General features: G+C 39.3%; 1 protein-coding gene across 1 annotated transcript in view; it reads right to left on the reverse strand.

Moving 5' to 3' along the window:
* The window catches only part of LOC132112384 (kelch-like protein 29), a 148,640-nt gene that overhangs the window by 36,859 nt on the left and 88,521 nt on the right, over positions 1-23,260 (reverse strand). Inside the window, exons 10-11 of the mRNA XM_059519838.1 lie at positions 16,750-16,932; positions 13,847-14,027 (exon numbers count right to left, since the gene is read on the reverse strand). Of these exons, the coding sequence (XP_059375821.1) occupies positions 13,847-14,027; positions 16,750-16,932 (364 nt within the window). The remainder of the gene's footprint in view (positions 1-13,846; positions 14,028-16,749; positions 16,933-23,260) is intronic.

Consider the following 23,260-nt stretch of genomic DNA (forward strand, 5'->3'; position numbering starts at 1 on the left):
CATTCAATGGCCCGTAGTATAAATATATATATAAATATTGTACCCGACCTGCTTCCTGACCCGCATTTTTAAAAAGCAGCAAATGCTTATCGTAGCGTCATTGGGCCATAGGAACGTAGGCAAAACTAACTAGACAAAAAAAAAAACGTATTATAATTTTGGCAAGAATTATACAAAATCGTCAGTAAGCTCATAATTTGTACTAAAATAGTCTAGTCTGGCTATGTCTGTTTGTATGTTTCTGCAAGGTCAGCAGACAGTGAGGCTCGGGTTTGTTCCGATCAGAGCTTGTGAGCGGAGAGCGCATTTCTGAATATCCCGATCCGCTCGCTCAACCCAGAATGGCCTGCTGGTTCGAAAATATGCAAGGAGTCATTTTATTGTTTAGTAATAAACTGGTGTTTTCTGTGTCGCTGCAAAGATGAAGTTGACGATGCAGACTCGCCATGAACGCCAGAGAGAAATGCACATTTCATATGGATTACATCATCAGAGAGTAGCCCATTTATTTTCGTTTGAATATTTTCGTTTAAAAGAAGACATTTCAAGCTTTCTGTAATATATAGCCTATATTTCTCAAATCTGTGAGGCACACGCTAAATTTAGTTCACATGCAATGCAAGTGATCGTGCCGGCGCCTTATTACATTGTCTGCTAGGCTATATATTTGCTTCTTATTTATTAAATACAGGCAACTGATTGATAAAACATTGATCAAAATTAAGATACAATTTATACAAAACGAAAATCTTTTAAAAATAGTTTTCTATAAAACAAAACTTAATGAAGTCGTCAAAATCATGCTTTACCAAAAACAGCGACGTTGCTCCCCATGCAGTATTCTTTGCCGCCTCCATCTCTACGTGCAGACTGAGCTTGTGCGTCATCTTCATGCCAGTTATTCAGCCAATAAAGTGTAGGCCTATGTATTTCAAAAATGTGTCTAGTACTGTATAAAAGAAAAAAATGTTTAATTGGCATTTTTATTTCAAAGGACCCGACCGACCTTGACCCGAATCTCATTAAAAATATTTTTGGATGACTCGTAACCGCGGGCAACTGCTCATTTTGGATCAACCCGCACATCACATATACATATATATTATGTTTAGAGAGCATGATTATTGCACTGGTGTGCCACAATAAAAGGCCACCCTAGAATTTGCAGTTTTACTGTACGGGGGTGTCTGAAAACCAGTCTGTATCTGGTGTGACCACCATTTGCCTCACACAGTGCAACACATCTCCTTCACATAGAGTTGATCAGGTTGTTGATTGTGCACACAGACGATGTTGTGTGCTTTGGATCATGACCTCTTCCAGGCCTTTTACATACTTTTTTTCTTCCGGTCATTCTGGTATAGGTTGATCTTAATTTCAGTCGTCCAAAGAATGCTTTTCCAGAAGTGCTCCGGCTTTTTCAGATGTTTTTTTGTCAAAGTCTAATCTGGCCTTGTTTGCAGCTTGCGGTGAAGTCTCTGTGTTTGCTCTGGTGAAGTCTTCTCTTGATTGTAGACTTTGACAGTGACACGTCTGCCTCCTGAAGAGTGTTTCTTCTCTCGGCTGGATGTTGTGAAAGGGTTTTTCTTTACCATGGAGAGGATTCTCTGATCATCCAGCACTGTTGTCCTCCGTGGATGGACGTCCAGGTCTTTTCATGTTGTTGAGCTCACCAGTGCGTTCTTTTTTTCTCAGAATGTACCAAACTGTTGATTTGGCCGCTCCTGATGTTCCTGCTACCTCGCTGATGGATTTGTTTGGTTTCTGAAGCCTAACAATCATCTGTTTCACTTGTATGGAGAGATCCTTTGACTGCATGATGTTGGTTCACAGCAACAGCTTCCAAATGAAAATGGCAATTAACTCCAGATCTTTTACCTGCATAAATGATGTAGGAATAATGCAAGAATGACCCACATCTGTCCATGAAACAGCTTTTGAGTCAACACATTAAAGAGCTGTAATTCCTAAACATTTCTTCCAATTTTGATGTGAATTCCATCAAATTAAAGTTCAGATTGTGCACTTTAATTATACCATATTATACATTATATATCTGTAGCTTGAATATGTTTTGGTCAACAGCTAATATAATAAAATGTGTGCCTGTGTCCAAATATAGTCCTATATGGACCTAAACGTACACACACACCCTCGTGTTGTAGATGTTGTATCACTATTAAAATATGCTGCTTTCTGATTTAAATTAAAATCATTACAATAATGTGACTTGCTTTTGAAAACAATGGGTTCTTTTTTTTTTGCATCAGGGAAAATGATAAATGTGTGTCATTTTCATAAATAGCACAATTTAAAAATGAAAATCTAAAAGCCTATTGAAAGGGTGATTATCGAAAACACTCTAGCAACCATCCATTAAAACCATCCTAGAAACACTGTAGCAAACTTATATTTTCATCATAAAGTGTAAAAGAAGTTAAGGAAAAAGTACCATTACAAAAATATTATATGTATTTGCATTGTATATGAAATGATCAAGTTAATATCTAAAGGGAGAATTTGAACATATATTTTTCCGCTTTTGAAACTGTTTTTAATGAGCCCTGAGAGGTGGTTTATAATTAAAAGATCACAGAAAATGCCTACATTAGCAGGTCAAGAGTATTTTTGAGTCTATTTATTGACCAAAAAAGCTGAATAAATATTGTACGAATGATAAACTGATGTTAATGGAAATCAATCCAAGGTCAATGTCTGTGATTTCCCAGAACAACCTGAAAAAAAACCCACTTCAATTAGACACAAGCGGAAAAGAAATCACAGGATGTCATCAGGCCGGCTTTGACAAAATTATCACTCGCCAAGTGCCAAATGTGAGGAAATAATTCACTTATAAATATGTATAAAATTCACACAGCATTAGAATGTGTTAAAAAGTTAATTTTAGACTTTGCCTTCAACCAACCTGCACAAATGTCACAAAAGGAAACCATTTTATGGCAAGTTCAAATGTTTCCAGTTAATTTATATATATATATATATCTCTGATCCCTTTACATCAGTGTTATTTTAGTGCTTGACTAATATAGTTTTATTAAAATGGTTTTTATTAATATTTCGAATTAGTATTAATTTTTAGATTTTCTGTTGTCACTGAAGTTAAAGTTTTATTCTTTTTAAAACATCTATATATAGCCTTTATTTATTTTTATTAATATTTTTATTTTTAATTATATATATATATATATATATAAATATTTATTGAATTAATAAATGTTTATTACACACACACACACACACACACATATATATATATATATATATATATATATATATATATATATATAGTAAATATATAGTAGAATAAATATTATTTATAAATGACAAATTCTATTATTTATAAATTATTTAGTTCAAGCAACTTTATTGATTTAGTTTCAGCTTTCTATAACCCTGGTGCACACAAACAGAGGTTCTGCTTCTCTTATCTGCATGACAACATAGTTCATATCTCATCCTCTCCGACAGCACAAAATTAAATCTGATCCAGAGATAAACAGATGTTTTCGATCGACTACGTATCTGCAATGATCCAAAAACCAGTGGGTACGATTAGTCTTTCCATGAGGCTCCATGTGCACCAAAACAAACAAACAGCTACAGGAGTCACTCCAGCTCTGACTGGAACAGACAGCCATCAAAGACGCTGAATTTCCGGAAATAAATACAGTGCTTGAGCAGCAGAGGACTGTTTTTATCATGTTTGGCCGAACTGCAGCGGTTCATTGACGCAGAGGAAACGAACGGATCAGGAGATGCCCATTAAATGCCAGCTGTGGCCTCACAAAGTGCACAACGGACTAAAGAGAATAAAGACACTGCTATGATAAAGTTACTTTAGAAAGGTTGTAACCACCCCAGACAGTGAGATCTTTACAATGGCATGCACTGTATAACAATTTTTTTGAAAGACGTTTCATCAGCTGAACGCACTGTACTTCAGTCCCTCATGGCCTCGTTTTCATTCCAGTCAAAAATTACCCTGACTAAGGTCAATTGAGTGGCAAGAGACAAAGAGAGCTCCAAATAAAAAAATACTGTAATTTGTGTCCCGTCTTGTCATTCCATGGTCTGAAAATGCACTTGGTCGGAGTGGAAGTACGGCAGAGATGAAGGCACAGCAGCGGACGGCGAGCTATCAGTTCTTTAATCCCATGCTGTGTTGGGTTTTCACGGTGGGACGCTCTATCTCTGAACGGCACAATGGGCCTCACTTTGACTGTCTATAAGAGACACCGCCGACTCGCAGAGACACGCTCCATTCATTTAGAAAGCAACTACTTGTACTTTGGTCTCGTCCTCCGGGAAACCACTCAAAGATGTTCATGAAACCAAAAGCATTTAAGAACCTAAACATGCCCTATACCAGGGGTGCCCAACCTGTTCCTGGCGATCGACTGTCCTACAAAGTTTGGCTCCAACCCTAATCAAACACACCTGCCTTTAATTTTTAGGTGAGCCTGAAGACCTTAATTAGTTGCTTCAGGTGTGTTTGATTAGGATTGGAGCTAAACTTTGTAGGACAGTCGATCGCCAGGAGCAGGGTTGGGCACCCCTGCCCTATACCATCATTATTATTGCTCAAAATTCAGGGTCAGGGATTTGGACCTAATCCTAAATCTCCTTTGATCATCCCGGATTAATTTATTTGAGCAAAAATATCCCAAAATCAGTAATGTTGTGGAATATTATTACAATTCCGAGTAAGTGTTCACTATGTGGATATATTTTTAAATGTAAATTATTAATGTGATGCAAAGCTGAATTTTAACCCTTTAACTACCACACCTCTTTTTGAACATAGACGTGATTTGAAAATGACTTACAGAGGATGAATTTTGAGATTTTAAGCTTTCAATTGATTTATACTTTATAATGATTTCTAAAATGTGAAAGTGAAAAAGGCAGTAATTTTTCAGAACCTGTTATTATGTGTTTTTTAAGGGTGCACTCTTGTCTTAAATTAATCTATTACTGTCCCTACATCATTTGTAACAAAAACAGCGATAAAATATCTATTTAGAAATCTTCAACCTTTCCAACGATAAATAGTTTGTCATGATTAGATTAGTATTTAATTGTAACATAGTGAAGTAAACTGACAGTTAACTCCAGTCTTCAGTGTCACATGATCTTCATAAATCATTCAATTATGCTGATTTGCTGCTCAAGAAACATTCTGATTCTGATTATTACTGTTAATTACAAAAACAGTTGTGCTGCATATTTTTGTGGATATTGTGATACAGTTTTTAGGATTCTTTGAGGAATACATTCATTTTATTATTATTTTTTAAACGTTATAAATGCCTTTACTGTTATTTTAATAAATTGAATGTGTCCTTGCTGAATAAAATAAAATACAATTCTTAAAAAAAAATATATATATTCCTTTAATTAAATAAATAAATAAAACATGAATTTATTTTTCACATACAAATAATTAAAGAACAAACTAATATATAAAATAAAACCTTTGAATGGTAGTGTAAATAACTGTAACTGTAAATAACTGTACTTTAAAGTACATTAAACTCTTTCTTCTTTGGATTAACATACACTGCTGAATCATTCACATTAATACCAGGAATGTGTATTAATAAAGTTAATAGAGTTAATTTCATGCTTAGAATTTCAAGTTTACAGCATGTACTTGGTGATTGTTACAAACACGCCAGGTTCCACCTCCACGCAATCACTACGCACACCCTCACCGGAATACTAAGCACATCCACCTGATCCTTATCACCACCCAATCACCTCAGCACCATATAAACCACACACATGCACTCAATCGATGTCCGGTCTCGTTCGTGACAAAGTCTTACCTCTATGCTAACTCTAAGGACTAACTTTTCTTCTACTTACCTCTCTCCATTGATTCTCCGAAGACCCAGATCCCCAGTGTGCGTGTGTGTGGTTCACCTTCCTCCTCTGACGTCTTCACCCAGCCTGCACAGATCCATCCCTCACTCCACCCTACACTACCTGCTCCTCTGCTTGTGTCTGTTCAATAAACCATTCTGTCTGTTACTCTTCAGCCTCCCGAGTGATCCATAACAGAAGACCGGACCAACACCGCCAGGCACAAGCATGAGCCTCATGGACCCCTTTCAAGATCTGGTTAATGCACTCCGAAGGACACCATCGGGCTAGAACGATTCATCCAGCTGTCCATCCGCTTCGCCACTCGTATGCAGTCGTGCCTCGAAGAGCACCAGGGCCAGGCGTATTCCTCTACGCCACTCTGCCGACCAGAGGCCGTCAGCTCCCCAGAACCAGCCAGTGAACCCATGCTACTAGACTCCTATCGTCTCTCTATGGCTGAACGACAAAGACGGCTGGCCCAGAATCTGTGCCTCTACTGTGCTGCCCCGGGGCATGCCATCGCTGTATGCCCCGTCCGTCCTCCTCATCCCATGGTGATTGCCATTCTCCCTTCAAGATACCAAATGAAACCACTCACCACTGTTGTGACACTTACTGCCGCTGACATATCTCTTCCCGTTTCCGCCCTCCTCGATTCTGGGTCAGCCGGCAACTTCATCTCCGGCGCCCTCTGCCATCAGCTCAAGCTCACTACCACAGCAATGCCGTCAGCCTACCAAGTCCACACTATCACCGGCAAGCCGTTAAGCAGGAAATGCGTGCATCATAGTGTGGGTCCCATATCCCTCCAAACCGGACTACTCCATCACAAGGAAATCCATCTGCTGGTTCTCGAGGAATCCACCGCTGACGTGATTCTAGAGCGCCCGTGGTTAGAGCAGCACAACCCCGTAATCTCCTGGAAGACGGGTGAAGTCCTGAAGTGGGGCGACGCCTGTTTCAAGAGCTGCATCTCAGGTTGTCGAGTTCCACCCACACCTTCCCCTGAACCTCTTCCAGTCTGTTCCACATCAATAGAGAGCCCAGTGGAAAACCAATCCATCGCCATCCCTCACTGCTACGCCCCCTTCAGTGACGTCTTCTGCCCCAAACGGGCCTCCAAGCTGCCTCCACACCGGCCGTGGGACTGTGCAATCGATCTGCTGCCGGGTGGACCAGTGCCTAAAGGAAGGATATACCCCCTATCCATTCCTGAGGAGAAGGCCATGGAGGAGTACATCAAGGAGGCGCTGGCTCTGGGTTATATTCGTCCATCGACCTCCCCTGCTGCTTCGAGTTTCTTCTTTGTGGAGAAAAAGGACAGAGGTTTAAGACCATGCATTGATTATCGGGCTCTCAACAATATAACAGTGAAGTTCAGGTACCCACTTTCCCTCGTCCCAGCTGCTTTGGAACATCTCCGTGGTGCCACTGTGTTCACCCAGTTAGACCTCCACAGCGCCTACCACCTCATCTGGATACGAGAGGGGGACGAGTGGAAGAACGCCTTCATAACCCCTACAGGCCACTATGAATACTGCGTGATGCCGTATGGACTTGTTAACGCCCCCTCCGTATTCCAGGACTTCATCCACGAGGTGCTCCGGGAGTTCCTCCACAAGTTCGTCCTAGTCTACATTGATGATATCCTCATCTACTACCGGAGCCTGGCAGAACATCAACGCCACGTTGAGGAGGTCCTGCAACGCCGGAGGGCCTACCAACTGTATCTCAAGGCCGAAAAGTGCTCTTTCCATCAGCCCTCAGTGCAGTTCCTTGGATACAACATCAGCAGCAGTGGCATCCAGATGGACGAGGGGAAGGTAAACGCCGTCAGAGATTGGCCCACTCCAACCACCATCAAGGAGTCACAGCGGTTCATTGGCTTTGCCAACTTCTATAGACGGTTTATACAAAACTTCAGTACCATCACCAGCCCTCTCACCAGTCTCCTCCGTAACAAACCCAAATCTCTCTCCTGGACTCCTGCCGCCACAGAGGCCTTCCACATCCTTAAGGAGGCCTTTACGACCGCCCCACTCCTGGTCCATCCCGATCCCGACCGACCCTTCGTCGTGGAAGTCGACGCCTCGACCACCGGAGTGGGAGCGGTCCTTTCTCAGCAGCAGGGGAATCCCAGTCGCCTCCACCCATACGCCGCCTTCTCCCGGAAACTCAACCCGGTGGAGGTCAACTATGATATCGGCAACCAGGAACTGTTGGCCATCAAACTGGCCTTGGAAGAATGGAGGCATTGGTTGGAGGGAGCCAAACACCCCTTTCTGGTCCTAACAGATCATAAGAACTTAGAGTATCTTCGAGTGGCCAAAAGATTAAATCCGAGACAAGCCCGCTGGGCGTTATTCTTCACCCGCTTCCATTTCACCATCTCATACCGCCCAGGGGTGAAAAATGTGAAGGCTGACGCCCTCTCCAGGTGTTACGCCCCCGAAGAGAATCCCGAAACTCCGGAAACCATTCTTCCAGAAAGAGTCATCGTATCTCCTATTACCTGGTCCGCTGAGACCCTTCCTCCTACCGAGCCTACCACCAACACCCCGCCGGGTTGCCCACCGGAACTTCAGTATATTCCCAGGACACAGCGCACTCCACTCATACACTCCGCTCACACATCGCTTGGCACTGGTCACCCGGTCGGTCAATGAAACCCTCTCGTTGCTGAAGGAACGCTTCTGGTGGCCCAACATGGCCTCGGATGTCAGGAGGTACGTGAATGGATGTACAAGCTGCGCCATATCCAAAAGCCCTCGCCATCTTCCATCAGGCAAGCTCCATCCTCTGCCCGTTCCCAATTACCCGTGGTCACACCTAGGGGTGGACTTCATAACCGATCTTCCTCCTTCAGATAACAATACCTGCATTCTTGTCATAGTGGATAGATTTTCTAAATCCTGTCGTCTTCTTCCTTTGAAGGGTCTGCCCATGGCCATGGCAACGGCTGAACTGTTATTTGATCATGTCTTCAGGTACTTCGGCATCCCAGAGGATATCGTCTCGGACCGAGGCCCCCAGTTCATCTTCCGGGTATGGAAGGCTTTCCACTCACTCCTAGGTGTGGCCATCAGCCTGTCCTCTGGGTACCATCCCCAGTCAAACGGGCAGACGGAGAGGAAGGTTCAGGAGATTGGACGCTTCCTCCGTACCTTCTGTCACGGCCACCAGAACTCCTGGAACCAGTTCCTTGGGTGGGCCGAGTACGCACAAAACTCCCTTCGTCAACCTACCACCGGACTCACTCCATTCCAGTGCGTACTCGGCTACTAACCACCTCTATTCCCCTGGTCAGGTGAACCCTCGGATGTCCCCGCCATCGACTACTGGTTCCGGGAGAGCGAGAGGGTCTGGGACGCGGCACACCACTAACTCCAGCGGGCTTTACGCAGATGTAGAATGACAGCCGACCTTCGCCGATCAGAGGCCCCAACGTACCAACCCGGTCAGAAGGTCTGGCTGTCCACCCGGGACATCCGCCTGCGTCTGCCCTGCCGCAAGCTAAGTCCCAGATTCATTGGCCCATTCACCATCATCCAGCAGATCAATCTGTTCACGTACAAACTCCAGTTACCCCCTGAATACCAGGTTCACCCCACATTCCATGTGTCTCTCCTTAAACCTCACCATCCTTCTGTCTCTCCTTCCACAGAACCTGGCGAAACGGAAGTCCCCCCTCCACTCCTCCTAGACGACGGTGCAGCCTATGCAGTGAGTGACATCCTGGACTCCCGGCGGCGTGGTGGACAACTGGAATATCTAGTGGACTGGGAAGGATACGGTGCAGAGGAACGTTCCTGGGTCCCACGCAACGACATCCTGGATCCTAACTTACTCAACACCTTCCTCTCCAATCATCCTGACCAACCAGATCCCAGGGGAAGAGGACGTCCACCACGTCGTCGGGGTCCTCGGCCCTCAGGAGCGGGCCGTGGGGAGGGGGGTACTGTTACAAACACGCCAGGTTCCACCTCCACGCAATCACTACGCACGCCCTCACCGGAATACTAAGCACATCCACCTGATCCTCATCACCACCCAATCACCTCAGCACCATAAAAACCACACACACGCACTCAATCGATGTCCGGTCTCGTTCGCGACAAGGTCTTACCTGTATGCTAACTCTAAGGACTAACTCTTCTTCTACTTACCTATCTCCAGCGATTCTCCGAAGATCCAGATCCCCAGTGTGCGTGTGTGTGGTTCACCTTCCTCCTCTGACGTCTTCACCCAGCCTGCACGGATCCATCCCTCACTCCACCCTACACTACCTGCTCCTCTGCTTGTGTCTGTTCAATAAACCATTCTGTCTGTTACTCCTCAGCCTCCCGAGTGATCCGTAACAGGGAACTGTTAATGTTGATGATGTTTTTAGCTGAATAGCAATAATCAAAATAATATTTCCTTTTTAGTAACTGATTACATAACATACCTATTATATCAGAGCACATTCAAGTTCAGATTTAGTGCTTTAATTGGAGTATTTGGCTTTAGCGAGCATCACGCAAGCATTGTGAGAGTGCCAAAGTCATGACTGCATGACACAGAGAAAATAAACTCCCTAGAGCCACTGCTCACCCCTCTGCCCCTTGTTTTAACTACAGCTCCTACACTAATTTCAGAGCTAAAGACATGGAAAGACAGCTCAAAGTGCGCGACTGTGGCTTTATGACCAGAGTCCATCATCAAAGAGCAATTAAACAGCAAGTGTTGCTGATTGGGCTGGAATGGGGCACGCTGTCAGGATAATCAGAGTCCTCTCGGAGGGCTGGACTCGAGGGGTGTGGTATTTCAAGACTGCGAAAGGTTAGGAGGCACACGCCGTCGGACACCACGATTAGTAGCAGGCTTCAGTGCACAAATATGACATTTGATGAGCCGATGTGAACATGTGGTGCAAATACACAAGCTGTGTTTGTGTATAATGCCGTCAAAATGAGAATTCCTTCGCCCACTAAATACAGCTGTCTCAACACGAGCAGCATGCCATGGAGCTCCACTTCATGCATATTTCAGAAATTAAAAATGCAATGATCATGCTATTAGGTTCAGTACTTGTACTCACTAAAATCATTTAAGAATGCATGCAACAATTATGGTAAATAAAATGGAGATGCTCAGTAATGGCCGGAAACTTCATGCAAATCATTCTTTTCAGTAGCATTCTACATTCTGTAACAAGGAAATTCATTTTACCGAACCTTTTTGACTCCAATATTTTCCTAATCCTAATTATTATTAACAATATTAATCACAAATCGCATAAATTATTATGATTTTACGATATGTTTTACATATTATTTTAAATTTTTGCCCTGATTGGATGGTAAAAAATATATATATTCATTGAAATAACATGCACTAATGAATTCTTCACAATGAGACCAGGAATGTGAAATAATAATAAAAAAAATTAAATCTGTTCAAATCCAAATGACACGCCTGTCATTAACAAAGTTATAAATCATACTGACCCAAAACTTTTGAATAGTACCACATTTAAAACACAGTAATCAGTAACCGCTTAGATTATTACTGAAGTAATCATACATATGATTTTTGGCTTGATTGGATGGGGGGGGGTCTTTTTTTTCTTTTTTTTTCTGCAAATGATGAATCCTTCAGAACAAGAATGAGAATGTGTATTAAGAAAGTAAATACAGCCCATTTATTTTCCTGCCGACTTGATAGCATACACTGGAATACAATTCAGACATTATGGACGAAACCTTGATATCAGCTTCATTACAGTGCTAATGGACTTGTACTCACTAATACTTATAATATTTATAGTAAATACAATTGAGATGCTCAGTACAGTCAGTAACTATGCACATCTTTCTTCTTTGTGGCATTAAAATGACTGAAAACCAGCCAAATAAGTACTTGCATAATGTTACCCGTCACTCGCTATTTAATTTATTCACTTAACTTGCACTAGCAAAAAAATAAATAAATCGCCTTTGGCAATTAGAGAGGTGCATATATCCTCAATTCCAAAACCCACTGAGCTGCATCCACAGGGAGCCTTTTAAAACACACTCTGCAGCATTATGATGACTTCTAAGATGCCCGTTCAGCCAAAATTGAACAAAAACATCACAAATATCCTTCGGGGAGAATGAACTGCGACAAGCTTTTATTTATTCTAGGTGTTGTTTGTCTATTATTTACATTTGGCTTCTTTTAGGCTCATTAGTCATCAAATCCTCTGGAAACTCCACAGATGTTATGAAGGTTGCAGATACAGACGTGCAGCTTTCTCTCTCACCGAGCACCAGAGCAGCTCACAAGTTTACTTGAGTTCTGACGTGACCAGGCAGCTGTCTATGTAGACAGTTTACAGCAAGGCAACTCACTGAGTTTCCAAACAGAGCCATAAAATATAAGAGCGATTCGATGACAAACATCACCTTCCTGCTGCTCCCCATCGGCCCGACTGACTGAAGACATCATATGATCACAGTACATGTCATGCTTATGAGCGTGAAACTGCAGGTAAGATGGATGGTGGGCTATAAATTAGGAGTCAGTGGGGTGCAGTGGGCGTTCACTCTCTCTCACAAGACCACTAACAAACCTCCAGGCTTCTGTCAATCAAACCGAGTCTCAGTCTCATTCATACTGCACACATCAACGGTAAAGCTCAGAGAAGTGACCGGTTGCAATCTGATTATCTGGCTTTAATACAGTTTCAGAGTTTACAGGCTTTCTTCTTGTAAAAAACCATCGTGATACTGATGATATCAACTTATCTGCATGATTTTGCCTTTTGACAAAAAGCTGTTGAATCCAATATACTGGATATTTTTCAAAAGAATGCAATTCTAAATGGGTCAAAATATAAATAAATCCAATATATTAAAAAAACCTGTCAGACTGACATTTAAAATGATGCAATATATAGGCTACAAATATATACATATAGAATGTTGTGTATATTGAAAATATTCTGTATATATCTTGCATTTATTACAAATATATGAAAAAAATTCTAAATCAATAAAACGACAACAAATGACATATCTATAGCTGTTTTTGAAAAATTATATATGTATATATTTGTAAATGTAAAATATTTATATAAATTATTTGTAATACATTCAATTCAATTTGTTTTTGTATTTACAGAAAAATTTAGTATGATACAAGAAATAAACTAAATAATATAAACAATATAGTAAACATTTTTTTATATGTAAAATAAAATAGATTTGCAATTTACAATATTTTATGATTTTTGTGCCTTAAAAAATCCAATTGTATATACCTATACATATATTTATAAAAAAAAAATATATATATATATATATATAAACGTTACATGTCAGTCAGACGGCCTTTTGTTGAAAAGAAAAAAAAAACTAAACTAAAATGGAGCATTTGTTGAAAGAAAAAAAAAAGAAGAAAAAAAAAAGTTTGACTAATGGAAGTTATTTTCAGTCAGAATAAGCTACTCTGTGAAGCTCAGCTTTATGCTGATAGACAAAAATCTGGCTTCACATGACCAGAATAAAGAGCTGACAAAAGCACTGAGATCTTAGTACCAGAACAATGAATACAAATTGATTCTTCATGTCATAAGAGTGATTCTGCATGTAGAAATAAGTATATTTCAATATTCCAGACTATAAAACGGTTTTCAAATGCCAATGTGTTTAGTGTTTCCATCATCATCCCTCGTTGTTTTGACATTCCGTTCCTTTTAAAGCGACTGACTGTGTCACGACCTCAGTGTAACGGTCGATCAAAGACCGCAGCGAAACCCAATCCAATCTCCCACATGCATCTGTGTCACCAAAATACTCCCTGCATACTTCAGCACAGATCCAATTATCAGATCGGCTCCCAGCACAGAAAGAGCTGACCACAGGTTTATCTCAAACAGCTAATGGCTTCCAATCAGATGTTTAATTCAAACAGCAGCTTTATTGAATGGTACCTTTCCACATTATCCAGGTTCCCGTCCACTCCGAGTCCTCCGATGGTGTAAAGCTTGCCGTCGTACACCACACTGTTGTGCCGGCAGCGTGGGACTGTCATCCGTGACACCAGATTCCAATTATCCAGCAGGGACATGTAGCACCACACGTCTGCCAGCGTGACTCCAGACTCAGTGCCACCTAAAGAGGGTTCGAGCCCAAACAAATGAGTGCTGAAGTCTCCATTTACACCCTCCAACATCACACCTCCATTAAAACACAGCTGAAGAAAAGACAGAAACACACAAAACAACACCAGCATCTCGCTCTCAGAGATTCAGCTTGAGCTCCATTTTAGTTTAGTTTAGAGACAGACAGATGTTTATAATATAAAAGTCTAATATTTTATAAATCAAATTATACAAGAAATCTCCATGAATTATAAACGAATCAATGCAACTTTATATTTTTCCATTTATATCTTTAGACTGATATATATATACCCTTCGTGTGATTCTATACATATATTTATTTATTTCTTATAAAATAAAGTGAAAAATATATTTATTAATTAATTACTGTGTGTGTGTGTGTGTGTGTGTGTGTATACACACACACACACACACACACACACACACACACACACACACACAGTTGCAATCAAAATTACTCAACCCCTCAGAAACTGCAGTACTTTACAAATACAAGCTTTTCTGAAGATCCAGGAAAAAATAAAAATAGCATCTTTAACAGTTCACTGGCTTATTAAAAGTGATATTGTCAATGTATAATGTAATATTTTTGAGTTATAAGATTTTTTAATAATACTGCTATGTCATAAATATTCAACCCCTAATCAACATTGCTGTTTTTGAATCACTTATTTGCATGGTGGGGAATAAAACAGTCTCAAAACAAGCCTTTAGAAACTCTATTAAAAACAGAATTAGCTTGAGCTGTTACACATTCAGTTAGCCCATGCATGTGCTGAAGTTGAAAAGCAAAAATGTCAACAGAGATCTCACAAAAGCTAAAGAGAATAAATATTGTATTACTTTAGAAAGGCATTATGATGATTTCCAAGACATTGAAGTTCCTAGAGACACAGCTCTCAGCTTTATTCCTAAACTTAAAGTGTATTTTACCAGAAAACCTTTGAGGGTTTTGAAGAAAAAGCACACTATCATAAAATGTGTAATCAGAGCAACTGAGAAAAACCTGCAATGTACAGCCAAAGACTTGCAAGATGACCCGATGAAAGGAGGAAAACCATTTCAATGCAGTATGTAAGAAGAACACTAGACAAGTATGGCCTTCATGTTGAGACATCTTGATAAATACCACTCTTGATCAAGAAGAACAAAAAGCCAACTTGAACTTGATCAAATTCATTTGTGTAGACCTGTGGAGCTCTGGAAGAATGTTTTATGGGGTGATGTGACCAAACTGGAACTTTTTGGACCCATGGATCAGCGGTATGTCTGCTGCAAAACAGGCAAAGCTCATAAGCAGAAGAACACCGTCTCCATCATCAAACTTGGAGGTGGATCAGTCCTGTTATGGGGTTGCTTTACTGTAGCAGGAAGAGGAAATCATGACTGTATGAAGGACATCATGGATTCTTTGAAGTATCAGGCCATTTTGACAAGAATTGTGATGCCTTTGGTGCAAAGACTGAAGCTGATGATCAATGGACTTTCCTGTAGGACAGTCATCCCAAAGTACACATCCAAATCAACTACTGCTTGGTTCAGTGATCAGTCACAGAATGTACTTGATTGACCTGTTCAGCTTAATTCTTAATTCTCATTGCAAATATCTGGTTGAATTTGAAGAAAGCATTGGTGAATGTGAAAACCAAAGATTATCAGTGATCTGGAAGCTTTTCAGGCGTGGAATGGGCCAGGACTGTAGTGGAGAGGTGACAGAAGCTTCTAAACACTTACAGACAGCGTTTATTGGTGATTTTAAAGAATAAAAGATTCTGCACATCGGGGGTTGAATAATTCTGAACATGAATGTTCAGAGCCAGTTTGAATTTTACCATGATTCATCAATGTTCCATTCTCAGAATCACTCAAAAGTGTATTAACAAACTTTCTCTAATACTTTACTGATGCCTTTGTTGAATTGATTTCATAAAATGTTGTTCCCTGAAGCAAAATGTCTTGCAGGTCAAGGGGGTTGAATAATTTTGATTTCAACTGTATATATTTATATATATATATACGTACATACAGTATATACATATATAAAACTATATATATATATAAAACTATATATATATATATATATATATATATATATATATATATAGTAATACAAATATATAAATATTTTATTTTTATTTTATTTATTTTACATTTAAATCAAACTTTTATAATATATAAGTAAACAAGTAAATCTTCAAATCTTTAATACTCTTTATATATTTTTCTCTGCATTAATTTTATTCTGTTCACATTTTCTGTGGTGTGACAAAAAGGCTAAAAATTGTATGTAAAAAAAAAGAAAAGTTTAACAGCAGTTTACTATTATGTGAGCTCATATTAATTAGAAGACTGCATGGAATATTTGTCACATACCAGGATCATTTAAAATAAATTACAAAAGGAACATATGATTTAATAAATGTACAGTACATAACAGCAACTAAGACATACACTTTCCTTTTTTACGATTATAATGAATGAAATCTAAAAGCAGCTTTAGAAGCGTCATCTTTCCTGCGCTATTGATTTATTCCTACTTGATTTGTGGGATATTTAACATCATAATTTGACACACAGCCAGTCGTAAAGACAAAGATGAGGAACAGCCATCTTCCTTCCCATCACTCCTCAGAGCGTGAGCTGCTAAATATAAAGGCAGACACCTGCGGGCAGCCACCAAACTGCAAGTGACACACTGTCGGCTTGATTACCTGACAGGTAGATATTATCCCCCGCCGATATGACGGAGAAGAACTCGCGGTTGTAGAAAGGCAGGCTGGCCAGGGGGTACCACTTGTTGTTCTGAGGGTTGAAGCAAGTGACAGCTGTCAGCGAGCGCTGGTTCATGCCGATGACCTGGCGCCCCCCCACCAGCACGATCACCTCAGCGACACCTGCGGAGAAACACACAGAAACAAACACCTTGACATTCACAGAAATAACCTGCTCGAAGCAACACATGGGACCCGATTACACTGAGCTGCTCTGAGGGTTATAATGGGTGACCCGGCAAAACCAGCTGATACGGTCACCGTATTTACACTAGCAGTCAAAAGTGTTTTTCTTGTGGTTTTTGAAAGAAGACTTAAAAATAGGGTCAGTGAAGCTGCATTTATTGAATCAAAAATACAGTAAAATTGCAAAACATTATTATTTCACAATTAGTATTATTACTATTTAAATGTGCCGTTTTCTATGTGAATATATGTTAAAATGTAATTTATTTCTAAGAGTCAAATCTGAATTTTCAGCATCCTTACTCCAGTCTTCAGCGTCACATGATACTTCAGAAATCATTCTAATATGATGATTTGCTGCTCAAGAAACATTTCTGATTAAAATCAGTGCTGAAAACATTTAAGTTGCTTCATAATTTTGTGGAAACCAAATATATGAAGGGATTAAAGAGCTCAATAGAAATCTTTTGTAACATTACAAATGTAATTACTGTCACTTTTGATCAATTTAAAAGATACTATGTCGATTTTTGAAGCAATTGATAGCAAAATTCTGGAAGACATACCCCCGGTTTCACAGACAAGGCTTAAGACTAGTCCTAGACTAAAATGTAAATCTGAGCTGTTTTAACGAAAAGAAACTTGCACCGACTGATCTTAAAACATGTCAGTGCCTTTATTTTGTCTTAAGATGCACACCAGTAATACTTTTTTCGAAGGAATGTTTATAAAAATTACTTAAATGTCCTAATTGAACTATGGCCTAATCCTGGTTTAGGCTAAGCCCCGTCTATGAAACCGGGCCATAGTGCAGCACCTAAAATCGTCAACCTGCTATCTTGACACACTTCCCAAATCTTTTTTCAAAAATGTGTTTAACTACTTAGAAGCCGATCTTTTAGAAGTGGTGAACGCCTCACTTCTTTCTGGGACATTTCCAAACTCCTTAAAAAATGCAGTTGTTAAGCCCCTCCTGAAAAAGAGCAATCTTGATAACACCATTTTGAGCAATTTTAGACCAATATCTAATCTTCCTTTTATAGGTAAAATTATAGAAAAGGTAGTTTTTAATCAGCTGAACAAATACTTACACTCAAATGGATACCTGGACAATTTTCAATCTGGTTTTCGACCGCTTCACAGCACAGAGACAGCACTCATTAAGATAATAAATGATATTCGCTTAAATTGTGACTCTGGCAAAATATCGGTGCTGGTATTGCTAGATCTCAGTGCTGCGTTTGACACTGTCGATCATAACATACTACTAGAGAGACTGGAAAACTGGGTCGGGCTTTCTGGGATGGTACTCAAATTGTTCAGGTCATACTTAGAAGGGAGAGGTTATTATGTGAGTCTAGGAGAGCATAAGTCTAAGTGGACGTCCATGACATGCGGAGTCCCACAAGGGTCAATTCTTGCACCACTCTTGTTTAGCCTGTATATGCTTCCCCTAAGTCAAATAATGAGAAAGAACCAAATTGCCTATCACAGCTATGCTGATGATACCCAGATATACCTAGCCTTATCTCCAAATGACTACAGCCCAATTGACTCCCTCTGCCAATGCATTGATGAAATTAATAGTTGGATGTGTGCAGAACTTTCTTCAGTTAAACAAGGAAAAAACTGAAGTCATTGCATTTGGAAACAAAGATGAAGTGTTCAAGGTGAATGCATACCTTAACTAAATCAGCCAAAAAGACCATTAGACAGCTGCAGCTCATCCAGAACGCTGCTGCCAGGATTCTGACTAGAACCAGAAAATATGAGCATATCACACCAGTCCTCAGGTCCTTACACTGGCTTCCAGTTACATTTAGGATTGATTTTAAAGTACTTTTACTCGTATATAAGTCACTAAATGACCTAGGACCGAAATATATTGCAGATATGCTCACTGAATATAAACCTAACAGAGCACTCAGATCATTAGGATTGAGTCAGTTAGAAATACCAAGGGTTCACACAAAACAAGGGGAGTCCTCCTTTAGTTACTATGCTTCCAGAAGAGATCAGATGTGCTAAAACACTGGTCACATTTAAATTTAGACTTAAAACTCATCTGTTTAGCTGTGCATTTATGGAATGAGCACTGTGCAATGTCCGAACTGATTGCAATATATATTTTCACTGTTTTTTTTAATTTAATTTTATGTAAAATCATTTTCTTACTGTTTTAAATTCATTTTAAATAAGTACAGTTTTAATAATTTTAAAAGTTTTAAAATTGCTTGTTTTATTCTTGTTATTATTTTTCTTCATTACTATTTTACTTTCTTTTATGTAAAGCACTTTGAATTACCATTGTGTACGAATTGTGCTATATAAATTGCCTTGCCTTGCCTTGCCTTGCCTAAAAGGTTAGTTCACATTAATTACTCACCTTCATGATGTTCTAAACTCTTAAGACATCCGTTCATCTTCATAACACAAATTAAGATATTTTTATGAATTCCAAAAGCTCTCTGACCCTCCCATAGAAAGCAAGGATCCTTACACAATCAAGGCTCAAAAACCTAGCAAGGACTTCGTTAAAATAATGGATGTTACATTCTTCAATTCAGTTCAAGTTTATTTGTATAGCGCTTTTTACGATACAAATCATTGCAAAGCAACTTTACAGAAAATTACGTTTCTACAATATTTAGAAGTAGCTTATAAATGGTGATCAGTTTATGTGCATATGACAGGAATTTTCTGAAAAATTAATACAAGACGTAGTCAACCAGACGATGAACACTATTAACAGCAATTATAATGTGATTGCATAGTAAGTAGCAATCTTTGTTAGTTCTGTATGTTGTTTCAGGGTCCTCTGAGGGGTCAGCATCATCTCTTCTCAGGTTTTCTGGATCCAGACTGGAGCTTGTGTAAATACTAGTTATTAACTTGGAAGTTTTTAGAAATGCATGGAAAAACAGTATGTCCAGCTATAGACATAGTGACATGCACTTTTTGCATGCAAAAATTTTGATTCAACAATTCATATCCTCCGCTAGGGACATTTTGGAGAATATCCACTAAACGTAAACAGTGTTTGCTGTTCTGTGTCAGCTGCGCCACGCAGATACGTTTTCTATGTTGTATGTACGATTTGATTCGAACGAAAACAACGTATCCGCATGGCGCAGCTGACACAGAATAGCATACGTCGTTCATGATTAGTGGATATTCTCCAAAATGGCGGTTTAACCCCTGATGTCACATGGATTACTTTACAGATCTCCTTTCTATGTTTCTGGACTAGATCATGTAAGGATCCTTGCTATCTATGGGAGGGTTAGAAAGCTCTCGGAATTCATCAAAATTTCTTAATTTGTGTTATGAAGATGAACAGAGGTCTTGCGGTTTTGGAACGAGGGTAAGATATTAATGACATTATTTTAATTTTGAGGCAGAGTAACCCTTTAATTCGTCATTGCTGAAATAAAGTAATAATTTTTCCTCTTTGATTTATATAAATGTTACTTACCCCAAAACTATTGCAGTGTATCAGTTTCCAAAAAAATATGGAATAGGACAACTGTTTTCAACAATAATAATAATTCTTGAACAGCAAAACAGCATATTAAAATGATTTCTGAAGGATCATGTGACACTGAAGACTGGAGTAAAAGATGCTGAAAATACAGCTTTGATCACAGGAATAAATTTAATAAAAAAAATATTCAGATAGAACACAAATATTTTTAATTGTAATAATAGTAAACAATAATACAGCTTTTGCTGGTATTTTCAGAAGAGACTCATTTCAAAAACATTAAATTACACTTTTGACCGGTGCTGTATGTGCAAGGGTTTATTAGCAGACAGAAGTGAACTGCATACTTTTTGACATGCAAGTTCAACAACCAAACAATGCATTTAATAGAGCAGTCTTTGTTCAGAGCGAAATTATCTACAAACAGAAGCTGTTTTCTGATCAATTATGAATGTGTTTTCCTCTCTACAGACAGCGAATTAAGTCTCTATGCTGACTGCTTATGCCACATCACAGGCCTTTCATTCTGTAATTCATTTTATTCTGACACAGAAGCACAAAGAAGATAAAGGAATATGGAAAAAGGAATATCACAAGGAGGTAGTGAGAAAAATTTCATAAGAAAAAAGGCATATAACAAGGAAAAAATAATAGCCTCAGAGTCAAAAACATGACAATTTTGAGGAGATAACAAATGTTCCCGGCTAAAAATTAGGCATAACGACAGAAAAGATCCAGAGCGCTATCAGCAAAGTTTGCCCTGACAATATATATATATATATATATATATATATATATATATATATATATATATATATATATATATATATATATATACACACACATATATAGTATATTTTTATTTAAAGAAAAGTACAGACTCACTGGCATGTAAAAGGCTTCAGGCAACATTATTCTGTACTAGCTGACAGTACCAACACGATCCTATCATCCAAATTAAAATTCATGACATACATCGTCTTGAAAAATGTATAAATAAAAGAAACAGTGGATCGTGGTAGAAAGGATCAGGCCTCTGTAACGGCAGAAAATTAAAAGTCATTGTTCACTTCTTAAAAAAAAAGAGTGAAATACTCTTACCTCTGATTTCAAGGAATCCTGAAATACAAAAGTGACTCATCTCAGGGGACTTTTATTGTCTCTGTGTTATTCTTTTCAATACAGTGATTCAATAAAATAAACAAAGACTCATACAGTGTATAAATCTCACTGGGGAGATACAGCAACAATAAATTGCAGCTGCTGATAATGTCATTTATTTAAATGTGTCTTGCTGTTTTATTACCAGATTTCCGAAAGGAATTAAATGGACACAAACAAAAAACTATCCTGAATGCAATTTGAATGCATGCACTTAATGCGCATAATAAACTGATATATGTTATGTGCATAAAAATGTTTTTGTAACATTTATACAACCCGAATTCCGGAAAAGTTGGGACGTTTTTTAAATTTTAATAAAATTAAAACTAAAGGAATTTCAAATCACATGAGCCAATATTTTATTCACAATAGAACATAGATAACGTAGCAAATGTTTAAACTGAGAAATTGTACACTTTTATCCACTTAATTAGCTCATTTAAAATTTAATGCCTGCTACAGGTCTCAAAAAAGTTGGCACGGGGGCAACAAATGGCTAAAAAAGCAAGCAGTTTTGAAAAGATTCAGCTGGGAGAACATCTAGTTAATTGATATCAGGTCTGTAACATGATTAGCTATAAAAGCTTTGTCTTAGAGAAGCAGAGTCTCTCAGAAGTAAAGATGGGCAGAGGCTCTCCAATCTGTGAAAGACTGCGTAAAAAATTGTGGAAAACTTTAAAAACAATGTTCCTCAACGTCAAATTGCAAAGGCTTTGCAAATCTCATCATCTACAGTGCATAACATCATCAAAAGATTCAGAGAAACTGGAGAAATCTCTGTGCGTAAGGGACAAGGCCGGAGACCTTTATTGGATGCCCGTGGTCTTCGGGCTCTCAGACGACACTGCATCACTCATCGGCATGATTGTGTCAATGACATTACTAAATGGGCCCAGGAATACTTTCAGAAACCACTGTCGGTAAACACAATCCGCCGTGCCATCAGCAGATGCCAACTAAAGCTCTATCATGCAAAAAGGAAGCCATATGTGAACATGGTCCAGAAGCGCCGTCGTGTCCTGTGGGCCAAGGCTCATTTAAAATGGACTATTTCAAAGTGGAATAGTGTTTTATGGTCAGACGAGTCCAAATTTGACATTCTTGTTGGAAATCACGGACGCCGTGTCCTCCGGGCTAAAGAGGAGGGAGACCTTCCAGCATGTTATCAGCGTTCAGTTCAAAAGCCAGCATCTCTGATGGTATGGGGGTGCATAAGTGCATACGGTATGGGTAGCTTGCATGTTTTGGAAGGCTCTGTGAATGCTGAAAGGTATATAAAGGTTTTAGAGCAACATATGCTTCCCTCCAAACAACGTCTATTTCAGGGAAGGCCTTGTTTATTTCAGCAGGACAATGCAAAACCACATACTGCAGCTATAACAACAGCATGGCTTCGTCGTAGAAGAGTCCGGGTGCTAACCTGGCCTGCCTGCAGTCCAGATCTTTCACCTATAGAGAACATTTGGCGCATCATTAAACGAAAAATACGTCAAAGACGACCACGAACTCTTCAGCAGCTGGAAATCTATATAAGGCAAGAATGGGACCAAATTCCAACAGCAAAACTCCAGCAACTCATAGCCTCAATGCCCAGATGTCTTCAAACTGTTTTGAAAA

This window comes from Carassius carassius, chromosome 32, assembly GCF_963082965.1.
Source record: "Carassius carassius chromosome 32, fCarCar2.1, whole genome shotgun sequence".
In the NCBI taxonomy this organism is placed as follows: Eukaryota; Metazoa; Chordata; class Actinopteri; order Cypriniformes; family Cyprinidae; genus Carassius; species Carassius carassius.